Here is a 15,446-nt window from a genome sequence, read left to right as displayed (position 1 = left end):
GGGCCTTCTCGGTAGTGGCGCCCTCCCTGTGGAACGCCCTCCCACCAGATGTCAAAGAGAAGAACAACTACCAGACTTTTAGAAGACATCTGAAGGCAGCCCTATTTAGGGAAGCTTTTAATGTTTGATTACGGTATTTTAATATTTTGTTGGAAGCCGCCCAGAGTGGCTGGGGACGCCCAGCCAGATGGGCGGGGTATAAATTATTATTATTATTATTATTATTATTATTATTATTGTTGTTGTTATTATTATTATTATTATTATTATTATTATTATTATTATTACTATTATTATTATTAATATGTTGGAAGCTGCCCAGAGTAGCTGGTGCAACCCAGTCATGTGGTGGTGGTGGTGGTGGGGGGGTTATGAAGAAGAAGGAGGAGGAGGAACTTTTGCCTGGCTGGTATGTGTCATTGAACAGTGATGTTTCCTCCTTGCTTGGATATATGGGTGCATGCACATGGCATATCTGAATGACACAGCCCTCTGACATTTTGGAGTGGCAGGAGTGTTGCCTAATGTACAAAGGCAGAAGTCACATCCATTGCTTTCTCCAGTTTTACCTGTGGCCCAACCCACCAAAGGCCTTCAGCCCCCTGAAAAGTTTCCTGTGAGGGAATATGACCCTTAGGCTGAAAAAGGCCCAACGGCCTAGACACATAATTCTTCTGCAGATTCAACCTATCCTCAAGCGTACCAATTCCAACTGTAATGTGTTCCGCATTAATTCGGGGAACCCAACTCAGTCATCACCAATAAAAAGTGTACACTCAAATGAAAAACTTCCCGTGTTCTTGAGGAGTCTCTGGACTTGTGTTCTCAACAAGAAGTATATACAGTGGTACCTTGGGTTAAGTACTTAATTCGTTCCAGAGGTCCACTCTTAAACTGAAACTGTTCTTAACCTGAAGCACCACTTTAGCTAATGGGGCCTCCTGCTGCTGCTGTGCTGCCGGAGCACGATTTCTGTTCTCATCCTGAAGCAAAGTTCTTAACCTGAGGTACTATTTCTGGGTTAGCAGAGTCTGTAACCTGAAGCATCTGTAACCTGAAGCGTATGTAACCAGAGGTACCATTGTAATGCTGTACAGGAAACCAGATACCCTGGGGTATTATTTGAGCACACAAGCACAAAATAATTTGGCAAAAAATATATAAAAGGAACCAATAAACCCATGTTCAAAATGACGCACTGAAGTGCCGAGAGAGAGAACACATTGGTCAATAAAAGTAAAATAAGGAGGTTGAATGAAATCTTTTGCTGCTTACTGGCATGTTGATTTTTAAGATGATGAATTACTGGTCAGCAGTAACAAGCAGCAAAGTGCTCTTTAATTTCCTGAATTTCCAGTAAATGATGACAAAACTGAAGCTATGATAATCAGTGGCTGAGAGCCAATTCTGAAGGATCTCACTCAAGGACAGTGTAAAAATTTAAGTACCTTTGGCTGATATATATGCAGCCCTCTCACTAAGAACAGACTACAATGCCAGTCATCATCAGGTGCAGAAATGTAGGACTTTTAGATTTCAATACCACAACAGCCCCACACACCAGATCAAACATTCCACACACAGGTCCAACTGCCCCTCCCCAGTACAGAATTAGCTGCTCCATTATTTGGATTCCAGCCAATATTAAATAAATTAAACAAAAAAGCCTACCCTGAATAAAGAAGAAAAAAAATCTTCTTCTGACACCTGTATCCAAAGTTATGAGACTTTCCTGCCTCTGCTCCGGAGAGTCCCATAACTCCTGGGAACTCTTCCCACTCAGGGAGGCCTGTTCCACACATGGGTAGATACAAATGACTATCACTCACAAATTCTAAATACCAAGCTTAGCAGTCAAGATTTAATATAGATCATACTGGAAAATAGCAAAACTGTTCATTTTCAAAATTCTGACGCAAACAGAATTCCACAGCACTGACAATAAATGGAATTTCAATTCAAAATCTTTCTGAAGGTGGAGAGCAGGATTTGTTAAAAAACAGAGTTCTCTGAAAACTCAACTCCCCCAAGATATTTGGATATGGCGGAGGTATGTTGGGAAGTGGAACTGAGAGCTGGACCATAAAGAAGGCTGATCGCCGACGAATGGATGCTTTTGAATTCTGGTGCTGGAGGAGACTCTTGAGAGTCCCATGGACTGCAGGAAGATCAAACTTCTCCATTCTGAAGGAAATCAGCCCTGAGTGCTCACTGGAAGGACAGATCCTGAAGCTGAGGCTCCAGTACTTTGGCCACCTCATGAGAAGAGAAGACTCCCTGGAAAAGACCCTGATGTTGGCAAAGATGGAGGGCACAAGGAGAAGGGGACGACAGAGGACGAGATGGTGGGACAGTGTTCTCGAAGCTACCAGCGTGAGTTTGACCAAACTGTGGGAGGCAGTGGAAGACAGGAGTGCCTGGCGTGCTCTGGTCCAGGGGGTCACGAAGAGTCGGACACCACTAAACTAAGATGATTTCTCTGAACCCAGAAATGCCAACTATCCAAGGGTGTGACAAATATCCTCTTTGGAGGGCACAGGTGGTGGGAGCCCAGCTTCAGGCATGTATGAAGGAAACGAGATTATCTGAAACTGTTTCAGTCTGACTTCATGCCCAGTCACTGCACAGGAAAAGCCTTGGTCACCCAAGGGGGATGTGGTGTGTGTGGGACTGTTCAGTGCCATGGAAGCTGGTCTGTTGGATCCTGCAGTCTTTGGTCTTGCCCTCTATGCTATTCTACATCTACCTGAAACCACTGGAAGCTGTCATCAGGATATCTGGTATCATCAACATGCAGATGACACCAAATTTCTCTCTCTACTCCAGTGTTTCCCAACCTTGGGCCTCCAGCTGTTTTCGAACTACAATTCCCATCATCCCTGACCACTGGTCTTGCTAGCTGAGGCTTATGGGAGTTGTAGTCCAAAAACAGCTGGAGGCCCAAGGTTGGGAAATGCTGCTCTACTCCATCAGAATCAAGAGATGAGGTTGAAGAGCTAGGTGGTGATGGACTGGATGTGGACCAATAAACTGCAGCTGAATCCTGAAAATACAGAGGTGTTTATGAGTCTGGGAGGTGGGAAGATGGGCTGCTCTGGACGGAGCTGCACACCCTTCGTACGGTTAAGTCTTTGGAATTGGGGCTTCCATAACTAATACGGGAAGATAACAGGGGAATGCCTAGTTGCGCAGGGAAGCAGCAAGAAGGAATTGAAAGGAAAGGTTTCCCCAGACAATTTCCTTCACGGGCAAAGGGCACTTGGGAAATAGCAAATTACCAGTTTAATTTAATGGCATGCAACCTAGCTCTTACCACACAGCAACTGAAGGACAGCTCTCACTTGGGTTTTGTTTTTCCGCTCATGAGTTACTACACTAGCTCTGCATCTTAACAAAAACAGCCAGCAGCAGTTGCTAAGCCAGACAGTGTCTCGTCTCCCTGAAAGATGTGCCAAGAGGAGGAAAATCTCTTCTCTCCACAAAGGCTATTTCACGAAAACCGGACTTTTCTTTTTATGGTCCGCAGTTCTAACAGCCTCATGCTCCTTTATTCAAAGTTACAAAGCAGGAGGAAACAAAGTATTTCCAGGATTACACTGAAAACACATTTCTTAGAATGGCTGGCAGGAAATGGGGGAAATAAACCCCAAGGCAGGTTTAAGTTCAGATTTGTTTTTTTTTTTCTTTTAAAAAAGCCAAGTTAATTGTCAGAGTCCTTATAGATTTCCTTTAGAGCTTTCGTCACATCTTAACATAAGAAGGGTTTGCTGGATCAGGCCAATGGCCCATCTTGTCCGGCATCCTGTTCTCACAGTGGCCGGCCAGATGCCTGTGGGAATCTGGCAGGCTAGATCTGAGAACAAGGGCCCCCTCCCCTCCTGCCGTTTCCAGAAACTGGTTTTTTGAAGCACTACTGGCTCCAGCTGTGGAGGCAGAGCGTAGCCATTGTGGCAAGTAGCCCTCACCTCAATGAATTTCTCTAATCTTCTTTGAAAGCCTGCTAGGCTATCGCTACAGGGATGCGGGTGGCGCTGTGGATTAAACCACAGAGCCTAGGACTTGCCGATCAGAAGTTTGGTGGTTTGAATCCCCGCAACGGGGTGAGCTCCTGTTGCTCGGTCCCTGGTCCTGCCAACCTAGCAGTTTGAAAGCACGTCAAAGTGCAAGTAGATAAATAGGTACCACTCTGGCGGGAAGGTAAACGGCGTTTCCGTGCGCTGCTCTGGTTCGCCAGAAGCGGCTTAGTCATGCTGGCCACATGACCTGGAAGCTGTACGCCGGCTCCCTTGGCCAGTAAAGCGAGACGAGCGCCGCAACCCCAGAGACGGTCACGACTGGACCCAATGGTCAGGGGTCCCTTTACCTTTAGGCTATTGCTGCCGTCTGCTGTATGAGTGGAAGTGGCCAAGAGAGTTTCTGCCTGTGTGCTGACTAGCAATTTTAAAATGGAGAGGGGGGTATTAAGTTTACTTTGACTCTAACTTCTATGGAGAGGAGGTTTCTTAGTGAGAGAATAACGTAACACGTAAGTCTTTCAAACTGTTGTTTATTCATTCTAGCTCACCATTGTCTTTAGTAAGGTGAGTTTGAAGTGAAGAGGACATGACCTTAGTTTTGTGAAGACCACAAACTTCACCTTTACAGTTCCTGAATCACTCTGTTGTTGTCGTTTAGTCGTGTCTGACTCTTCGTGACCCCCTGGACCAGAGCACGCCAGGCACTCCTGTCTTCCACTGCCTCCTGCAGTTTGGTCAAACTCATGCTGGTAGCTTTGAGAACACTGTCCCATCATCTCGTCCTCTGTGGTCCCCTTCTCCTTGTGCCCTCCATCTTTCCCAACACCTGAATCACTAAGTCACCTTAAAACGTTTTCATTATCTGTATGAAGTCTGGTTTCTGCTTGCAGGAGAGTGATAATTAAACCTTTCTGGAACATACAAGGATTAGTATGCTGATCTTTTTTCCTTTTTTTGCAACTATTGTGGAACAAGATGTTAATTGTTCTTCCCAGTTCAAGTCGCAGATAGTTCATGAGCTGTATATTTTATATTAAACTCATGCCGGGTGCACGAATGCCATGATCCATAGACATAAAGCATGTAGAAAGTTCAGACTAGCACCTATCATTACAAGCATCAAATAAAGCTCCATGATTGACAGAACTGACTCATGGAGGGTAGGTCTTAGCCACTGACTGTCACTAGGTCATGTGGACATGAATCCATAAGGAAATTTTGCATTCAGCTACCCTCCTTTACTGGAACATACTGCAGCTCAATTGGCATGTCCTTGAATCACTTTTCTGGCTTCAGAGATTTCATCTGATATTGCTCAAAGATTTTCAAATAGATCACCACAACTGTAAGATTTAGAAATTTGCCTTAAAATAAATCAAAATAGAGATTCCCAAACTGCTGATGCCAATATCACACTCAGTGGTTTTCCTAAATACAGTGGTACCTCAGGTTACATACGCTTCAGGTTACAGACTCTGCTAACCCAGAAATATTACCTCGGGTTAAGAACTTTGCTTCAGGATGAGAACAGAAATCGTGCGGCGGCAGCGGGAGGCCTCATTAGCTAAAGTGGTGCTTCAAGTTAAGAACAGTTTCAGGTTAAGTATGGACCTCCGGAACGAATTAAGTACTTAACCTGAGTTACCACTGTATATGCTTACACTGGTCATCTCAGGACAACACTATCCACTTCCTTCCCTGAGCCACTAGTTCAGCATTCCAGTGTGATATAGCAGTCCCATCAATAACAGGAAACTGTGAATGGGAAGACACTAAAGGGAGAAGAGGGCGCTGCAGAGATTTGTCAAGAGAATGGAGAAAGTAAAGGAAGCTACGAAAGCTAAACTGAGGACAGACACACAGCTCTTCTTACACGAGCTAGAAAACTGACCCAGATCCTGTGATCATCATCGGAGGTCCTTCTCCATGTGCCTCCACAAGAGGCCTGGAGGGCGGCAACACGAGAGCAGGCCTTTTCTGCAATGGCTCCCCTGTTTGTGGAATGCTCTCCCTAGGGAGACCCTCCTGGCGCCTTCATTACATATCTTTAGGTGCCAGGCAAAAGCATTCCTCTTCTCCCAGGCCTTTGGCTAATTAAAGAATCTGTGGCCTTTTAAACTTTGTGTGTGCGTGTGTTTCTGTTTGTTACCATGTTATATACTTCTTTTTTTATATATTGCAAATGGTCCTGTGATCCTCAGATGAAGGGGCAGTATAGAAATTTAATGGATGATAATATAATAGAAAACTCAATTTTCCACTTCATAAAGAAGGATCTGCAATCCCATATGACTCCAGCATTGCATCACTCCGTTTTTTCAAGAAGTGAGCAGGTGGCAACGGAGGGAACTGTTACGTTTTCTCCTTACCTCTTATGCCCTTAAGGAATTGTCGGGGGGTTTCAGGAATTTTCCTGTGCAGAGTCCACACACATGCACACACAGGGATAGACAGCTTTTTGTCTACACAGCTATGCTTGTTTGGAGATTTTTGTCTCCTCCATATAAAAAATAAGTAACCTCAGGGCAAACTTCTTTTAAAAAGAAGAACCACTGATACCAATAATTGGCAATAATACTCCTCCTGTACCTGTATACAGACTGAACATCTGCATTGCATGAGTATCTTGAAGCCAATGGCAATAAATAAAGCAAAAAAATAAGTATTCACTCAGTCTGTATCTCACAAACACACCTCTTTTTATCCAAGCGCTGCTTCTGGGCTTGTGGCCAATGTGATATTTAATTAAAGTCTACTCACTCTTGATTCTCTCTCAATAACTTGGTTACCATCTTCAACGGCCATTAAAGGAATCTCATTACACAAACTGAGCTTCTGCTGAATTTCCAGATGTTGCAATGGTGTGATTTTGAAAGAAGTGGCAGCTTTAATGACAACAGAAGGCCACAGATAAGACTTTTAAAATCAGTGAGACGTCATAGCTATCCGTCTCCTCCACTGAGGGATGGTGTGAATTTGCAATTGTACCCTCCCGGCCTAGGACAACACACAGCCTTCGATAACAGACAGATCTTCAGGAGGGGACTTTGCCTGCACTCCCTGCTTCTTCATCCCAGATTTGTCCTGTCCTATAATATGCTGTATGTATGGAAGTGAGAGCTGGACCATAAAGAAGGCCGATGGCCAAAGATTTGATGCTTTGGAATTCTGGTGCTGGAGGAGACTCTTGAGAGTCCCATGGACTACAAGAAGATCAAGCCTATCCATTCTTAAGGAAATCAGCCCTAAGTGCTCCCTGAAAGGACAGATCCTGAAGCTGAGGCTCCAAGACTTTGGCCACTTCATGAGAAGAGAAGACTCCCTGGGAAAGACCCTGATGCTGAGAAAGATGGAGGGCACAAGGAGAAGGGGGCGACAGAGGACGAGATGATTGGACAGTGTTCATGAGTTTGACCAAACTGCGGGAGGCAGTGGAGGACAGAAGTGCCTGGCGTGCTCTGGTCCATGGGGTCACGAAGAGTCGGACATGACTAAACAACAACAACAACAATATGCTATTAGGCAAGGGTGTTCCTGTGATTGTACTAAGGGCCTTACATTTTAGAGACAGGGAAATCGAACCCTTCTTCCTGTACAAAGCTGAGTGTGACCTTACAAGATAAACCTTGGAACTGAGGCTACCTTCCATATCTCATCGCCAAGGAAGACCATTACCTAGCCATTGTGGATAAGGAAACCTGAGTAATTAAACTGGTGTCTTGTTACCAAGGGACTAAAAATATTTCAGATTCCCTACAGCTCTGTCAAAGCAATGAGCCAAAACCAAACTACTTAGAGAGAGTGGAGTTTGCGCACTATTGGAAGTTCAGATCTTGCATTAGTCCACTAATGTTTCTCCATGTGGGAAGAGGCTGGGCACTAACTGAAGGGAACAGGAAGTCTTACATGCGCCATTCTGACTTCTGTAAAAGGGCGACATGCAAACATATAAAGTGACTCTTTAAAATATGTGTTTCACTCCTCGTGAGCAAAAAGCACGCTGAAGCTAAAATCGAAGAACTGTTTTGGTCATTACATATACATTAAGCTCGCAACTTACTATGTCAGGGATGAGGAACATTTGGCCCTCTGGACATCGCTAGAGTCCAACTTCAGACAGCTTTTATCCAAATAATAACCCACTGAGAGGGCTGATCATTCTGTGTGACTTTCAGACAGTCGTTCCTAAGGTCAATGTACGCATGATTTCTTTGTCTATAGTTTGCAATTAACCAGCAGAGTTATAATGAAATCATCTGTTAAGGGTTTTAAATTTTGTATGAAATATTTTGTTCAGTGCGGGAGACATTAAGCTATATGTTATCTCTCTCACACTGAACAAAATAACATTTGCACAGGAAGTTCACCAGTCCCTGGGATCTGAACCATGATCTTTCGCACACAATTTAAAACCCTTAACAGATGACTTCATAGCACAGAAATTATGAAAGGGGAGGAAAAATCTATGCATATTTCCTTTACCCCATTGTAGTGGCTAAATAAGATCACATTGCTCACGGCAGTCAGTCTTCTGGCTGGAGTTTTGAACTGGAGTTTGAACCTTATCACTAAATGCAGCACTCCTTCAAATTAGGGTATAATCTTTTTTAAAAGAAAAAAGAAGGACCTTAGGGCTACAGAGAAAGTTATGACAATATTCGAAGCGCTTAGTGAAATCTCAGAACACCCTGGGGAAGGACACGCCAAACAGGTCCTAGTGGAAGTCTGCAATGCTCTGTGTTGTTCCTTGTGACATTAGCAGAAGACAAACTTGTGTTTAATAGACAAGACACAATAGTTCAGGTTGCAAAAATGTACCACCCCACTGCACAGAATTTGGACTTTTAATTTTAAAATATTAAGCACCAAGCACACACATCCCTTTATTATTTGGAAATTTAAGAAAGAAAAAAATGTAAGATATAAATAAAACTAATAGTAATAAAAAACCACTATGATCAGTTCACATTAAAGATACAGTAACCACCAGGGCATGCATCTTAAGTTAAATATATGAGTTTTTTTTAAGTTTTCTAGATGTCCAAATGGGTATCCACATGAAATTGATGCCACTCTATGCAATATGTTCAAACAAAGCCAGGGCGGAGTGGTCCTCAGATCACTGGGCAATGGATGTGTGTGCCTTTCCTGTAAAAGCACTCTTAAAGGATCCATGAAAAGCTGGAGAATGGAAGTTCTACTAGACAGAGATGGCATGATGGGTTGCACTACCATTATGCCAACAAGTTCAGTAACGTGCTGTAACTGAAAGATGCAGAAGGTGGGTTTTTAACTTCAATCCAATACTTTCATTCAATAAGTATTTTTCTTGTCTGGACAGCAACCCAGATCTTAACTTGCCTCGCACTACAATCTCACGCACACTGACCAAGAGGAAATTCCCACGGAGTTCAACAAGATAAACTCCTAGGAACTGCGTAGAATTGCAGCCTTAAGTCACACTAGTGGATTCAGATCTCAGTGATATTGCATGCTCCCTCTAGCATTAATTGCAAACAAAAAAGGGGGGGGGGGTTTCTAGCTTTGTTAATGAAATAAGGCTATCCAAGTGAATGTTTACACTTCAGGTGAGGAATGGGAATTTGATCCTGAATTGCTTAAGATAATTATGACAATGGCAGATGCAGCACTGCAGCCTTCACGATGGTCGGCCAAATATAACCCACTACCCTTTGGCCCTACAGGAACTTCTCCCTGCAGGTAGCAAATATTTGTCAGATTAGGAGCCTGCCTTTTTATTACTTGGCAGCTGGCACAGGCCACTTTCCTGAGTCGACTTGGCCACCCTTACATTTCCGCTCTCCCCCCTTTTCTTTCCTTGGGAGGGTAAGGGCTGGAGAGCTGGGCTGATAGAAGGCTTTTTATCTGCTCGAAGCCAAACAAGCCAGCTACTGTACACTTAGGACCTTATACACTGAATAATCATTTACAACAGATTTAACTTAAACATTCTCTCTGTTTTCTTTAGCTGTCAACACTTTCTGGATTTCTCTGCGACTGAAAGCACTGCTTCTAGCACTGCAGTGAGGGGAAACAGGCTTTAAGGAGTTCACTGTGCCCCTTATATTCCCTAGACTAAGAAAAAAAGCACTGTTCAAACCATCTTGCTCAGCTGTGCTCATAGCCGTCCACTGCATCTGGTGGGGTCTCCTATAAAGTCCTGCTCACTAAATCAGGGGCGTCCTTAGGATGGTCAATAAAAGTCTGGCTTAATTTGTACTAAATGTATGGTAACCATGGCCAACTTTATAGTTTAACTACTGCTACAGAAAAGGGCCCCGGCAGGACGATACACAAACACCTACGCAATGGACATATTCCATCCAATTCACGTTTCAATCCGCTTCAAGGTCTCCTACTGCTCAGAAATTCTGGCGCATGTTCCTTCAATCGACACATGAAAGAGTACAGCCTTTGCAATTCAGTATGCTTTATTATAGGACTTAAATGACAAAACACTGCCATTTCTTTGTTTCCGACAAGACACGGCTGGCACAGCACCAAAGAACTCGCACAAAGCAGTTTATTTCATCTGTACCATTTTGTTTTCTGAAGAGCAAGAAAAAAGGTTACTATTTCTGTCCGACGTAAGGGGCAATAAGAGGGACTCGCTGAAGCCAAATGTTTCAAGGTGAGGTCTGTTCTTCACTGCTTGTGGTCTTCAACATGCCACTCAAAATTTATTGGCAAGCTACATTTCCCCCTCAATAACTCTTCCCCTGCCTTCAAACAACAAACAACTGAAGATAAATGTTTGGTAATTGACAGACCGTAAGATAGCAGAAGGGGAGACACAAAGGGGGGGGGGGGATGTGACAAGTCTGACAGAACTGCGACCAGCAGGCATTATACATGTATTCTTTGTCAGAAATAATGAAAATGAATTTCAGATATGTTGCAGACAGACAGACAGGATAGAAAATGTTCTTATTTAGTGTCCGAATTCGCCTAACGAGCTGATGGTCAGCATGCCAGGAAAGCATAGACACTTGCAGACACATGAATAGTTCAGTTGCACCAAATTAAACCAGAATAGTTAAATGTGTGCATCCGTGCAGCATTTTTAGTAGCGCTGTTGGTATTATTTATTGTTCACGTGGGATATAATGTGCAAAGGATATCCAATTTCTCGCGAAATTCATCTTCTTAAGGGAGCCTGAGAAGAGTGCCCCTATTTCTGTTTTAATGAGGCAGCCCCTGCATTTCTCAAAGCTATTTAGGGACTTCATGGTGAAGGAAATTTATCCCTAGATTTCAGGAGTCCAAAGCCATTCAACAGCACCACACTGGCTCAAGCAATAAGTGTACTAAGAATGGAGTGCAATGTGCAGAACACTGAAGGCAGGGCCGCGTTATGCAACTCTTAAGTCAGAGGTCGGCAACCTTAATCGGAAGATGGGCCGGTCGATGCTCCGTCCGTCGGATGGGCTGGAGCGTGTGCACATGCGCGCTCTTCCAGGTAAGAGGAGGGCCAGTGTGCGTGCGCATACACTATTTCCAGCGCTCCTCTGACCCGGAAGAGCGCCAGAAATAGCGTGTGTGCATGCGCACAGGTGCTGGGCGCTTCTCCGTCCTGCACGTGTGCACGCACGCTATTTCCAGTGCACATCCAGGGCGGAGGAGCACTCGTGCGCACAGGCACCATCACCCCGGAAGTTGGTCCCTGTGCTACGCTGGGAAGAGCGGGCAGCGGGGGTCGCCATGGGCCAGTTAGACAAGCCTCGTGGGCCGCTACCGGCCCATGGGCCTTGGGTTGCCGACCCCTGTCTTAAGTGCACTGGAATAAGGAACCCCAATAGTCTTGAGGTGAGGGAACAGATCATCAGCAAGAACCTGTATGCAACAAAAACATTCCTACTGCTAGGAATGTGGAGGTTGGTAAGTTTCTCTGTACCTAATTTTTGTGGCACCGCTGCTACCTTTTCTGGGTCTGCCTTGTTGGCAGTGGCCATGTCACCAGGACGGGCTTTTTTTGGTTGGATGGGAGGGGAGAAGGAGACTTGGAGCAGAGGAAAAGAGACACTTTGCCAGCCCTCAGACAATCAGCACGGAGTTATTCTCCGACTTACCTGGGCATATTCTCTCTCAATTGCAGCCTTCTTCTGACTGAATATCCTACAAGAAACATGAAGGAAATGTCATCAAAACAGAGAGTATTACAGTGCAAATGCAACTGATGCACTTTAAATATAAGTTCTGCATAAGCTCAGTTCACTTTGTAGGTTTGCCCTGGCAAGAAAACACACAGACGATGAACTGTACAATGATTAAAACATTAACGGGCACCTGTAGCTTATGTGTTCAGAAGCACTTCCACCTCAAGTGGAGGACAGTTCTTGGGGATGCCACAAGATATTTCAACCAGCCCAGCTGAGCCACACCTAGGCTTTTTGAAAGGAACTGTTCCAGTTTTATCCTTAGCATGTTTGCCCAGTTTTCCCAAGTGCAAGACTCTCATCCCCTCTCAAAGAAATGCCCTGCTTCAGTCACATTGGCATAGATCCCCTTACTGTCAATGAAGTGAAATGGGAAATTTCCCAGTGCTTCATTTTTCTTAGGATTTTTTTCCATTTCCTAAGTTCATTAGCAGCAAACTACAAATAAATATCAGGCAAGCCTAGCAATTTCAAAGGTTTTAAGTTAAAATAAATTAAATCACTCTCTAGGGTATCAGGACGGCTTTCTTTAAATGCAGACTGAAAATCTGCATGTCAATTTACAATTCTATTCCTTGTAATGAACAAGTCCTACCTGAGAGGTGAAAAGACATTCATTCTTTATTGGTGTCTATTTTATCAGTTTTCTACTTTTCAGCAAATTCAGTAAAGGTTTTGTCAAGTAATAACCTGAACATTCCAAGATATATTTTAAAATTCTCGGTCATAAAAGCAACACCAGAATGAAATGTATATAATCTACTTAAAAGGAAACTCTCAATAACAGGAGAAATAACATGAAGACAAGGTAACTGAAAACTGAGATTAAACCCCCCCCCCCCAGTATTTTCTTATTGTTTTAGTCAGTCAATAATGGTTATAAATCATATGCTCTATATAAAATAACCCATTAATATTACATTATACCAGAAACTTAGAACCATAGAATTGCAGAGCTGAAAGGGACCAAAGATCATCTAGTCCAACCCCATGCAATGGGACTTGAACCCACAATCATGAAATTAAGAGACTCATGCTCTACCAACAGACCTATATTTCCATGAAAATATATTCCAATTTTAACAGATGTGTTTCAGCTCAACACAAGCTTTCTTCAAGCTGTAGGAATTTGTTATCTTTTAGGTACCAGGTCCTCATTCTAACCATATAATAGCCTTAATGGTATTAATAAATCCACACATGGCAATTCTTAATAATTTTGACAGATTTCTTTCAGAGCTGTTGAATATTTCTACATGCCCACCTAGAAAGCCATATGGTATTGGTTCGGCACATCTCTAACACAAGTGCATCTTTATTTATTTTACTTAGTCATGTTGAGATGGAGTTTTTTAACTGAGACCACATAACACTGGTTCTGAAAGACCTGCATTGGCTTCCAGGACGTTTCTGAGCACAATTCAAAGTGTTGGTGCCGACCTTCAAAGCCCTAAACAGCCTCGGCCCAGTATACCTGAAGGAGAGACTGCACCCCCATCAGACACGGAGGTCCAGCTCCGAGGACCTTCTGGCGATTCCCTCACTGTGAAAAGTGAGGTTGCAGGGAACCAGGCAGAGGGCCTTCTCGGTAGTGGCGCCCGCCCTGTGGAACGCCCTCCCATCAGATGTCAAGGAAATAAACAACTATCTGACTTTCAGGAGACATCTAAAGGCAGCCCTGTTTAGGGAAAATTTTAATGTATGATATTTTATTGTGTTTTTAATATTCTGTTGGGAGCTGATCAGATGGGCGGGTATTGATAATAATAATAATAAATTATTATTATTAAAATTTTCTCTCTATATTTTCATTAATCACTACTTGACAATAATTTGATCATTCGGCTTTCAAATAATGCATTTTCATTCTTTTCCTTCTCCATTAAACCACATAAAATTTAGATAACTCCTTCTGAGTCACCTGTAATTATACTAACAAATTTTCAAACCAAGTTAGTTACTGGCCTACCTTTTCATATATTTCAAATGAAAATATTCCAACCAATTCTTTCTTTCCAATATTTTTATTATCTTTAAATAAATATTTTCCCCTTTATTCATTTTTAAAGAAGATTTAGGTGTACACATTCACGCTTTAGTCAGGGCCATGTGTTTCCTGCAATTCTGCAAGAGTACAGAATATAGTGTTTATCATGGAGTTATTATTCATAATCTTGGCTTGCTTCTTTAAAAAAGCACGTTTCTGACTGCTAAAATCTGTGAAATTTTTCAAAGTCCTTGCCCCTCCTCTGATTAGCAAAACCATGATAAATTATGCGAGAGCAGGAGTTGCAGAAATATGCAAATTTGTGTAATTGCATTAAGCTATGGCTCACAGTTTAGCTTAAAACTTTTGTCCCCCCCCCACCAAGCGTAAACTAACAGTAGTGATAAAGCCTTGAGGATTTCCCCCTAAGAAGCTGACTTGAAACATAAGTTCAATTCATAGTTGCTTCCTCTCATAGAAGTCTGCTTTGTATGAGTCTCTCTTCAAGATAACTTGAAGCTCTATTGCAGAAACGAATATTGTACAGCAACTATGAGCGTTGCTCATGCTACTTTGTGAAAGAGTCAAGCAGCTTTTAAGATGCAGAATAGCCAACATCTGTTAGAAATGCCAATAAAGGCATCATTTTACCTTTCGAAAATTACAGAACAAAGTAAAAAACAAAACCAAGTTATGTTGTACAAATAGACTAATATTTTTCTGCATTCCAAATTAGTCAACAGCTGAAGCAGAAACTGATTTTTTTTGTCGTCTTAATCCATTTTATGGCAATAGGCTCCCTACCCCTCAAACAACCTCAAATTAGTTTGCTTTGCAGCCAATTCATATAAAATGCTCCTGTCTCTTGCAACAGCAGATACACTAAGTTGCACAGAATGCACTACGATGATTTAAAACTTTCTTTTTGTCCCCTGTGATCATTATCAAGCAGTATGTTAGAAATCTTGCTTTGTAGCAATGCTATTCTAAGGTACAGGAAAAGCCTCTCTCGCCCCCAATATTTAATTGCAGCATGAACTAGCTATTGCATTTTATTCTCTCTTTGCAAAGAATTGACTTAGGAAGAAGCAATACTGGAGATTGACAGTACCAGCCTTTTATGTTTTCAGGATTTGTGTTCTCTCCAGCTGTGTTACTGACATCCCTAAACAGACATATACAAAGCTTTTTTTTTTCCACCTCAGGACAGTTTATACAGGAACCCTCTTATGACATCTAGACGTTTATTACCAGACATCAAGAGAA

At 42.8% G+C, this 15,446-nt stretch overlaps 1 protein-coding gene across 6 annotated transcripts in view; it reads right to left on the bottom strand.

The window, feature by feature from the left end:
* The window catches only part of FCHSD2 (FCH and double SH3 domains 2), a 145,944-nt gene that overhangs the window by 104,726 nt on the left and 25,772 nt on the right, over nucleotides 1–15,446 (bottom strand). For all 6 annotated transcript variants that reach the window (XM_083436398.1, XM_083436400.1, XM_083436399.1 and 3 more), the window contains exon 3: nucleotides 12,107–12,152. In XM_083436398.1, coding sequence (XP_083292524.1) covers nucleotides 12,107–12,152 — 46 coding nt within the window. The remainder of the gene's footprint in view (nucleotides 1–12,106; nucleotides 12,153–15,446) is intronic.

The sequence above is a fragment of the Podarcis tiliguerta genome (assembly GCF_965153285.1).
Source record: "Podarcis tiliguerta genome assembly, chromosome: 4".
NCBI classification, from domain to species: Eukaryota; Metazoa; Chordata; class Lepidosauria; order Squamata; family Lacertidae; genus Podarcis; species Podarcis tiliguerta.
This window is presented reverse-complemented; position numbering and strand designations above follow the sequence as displayed.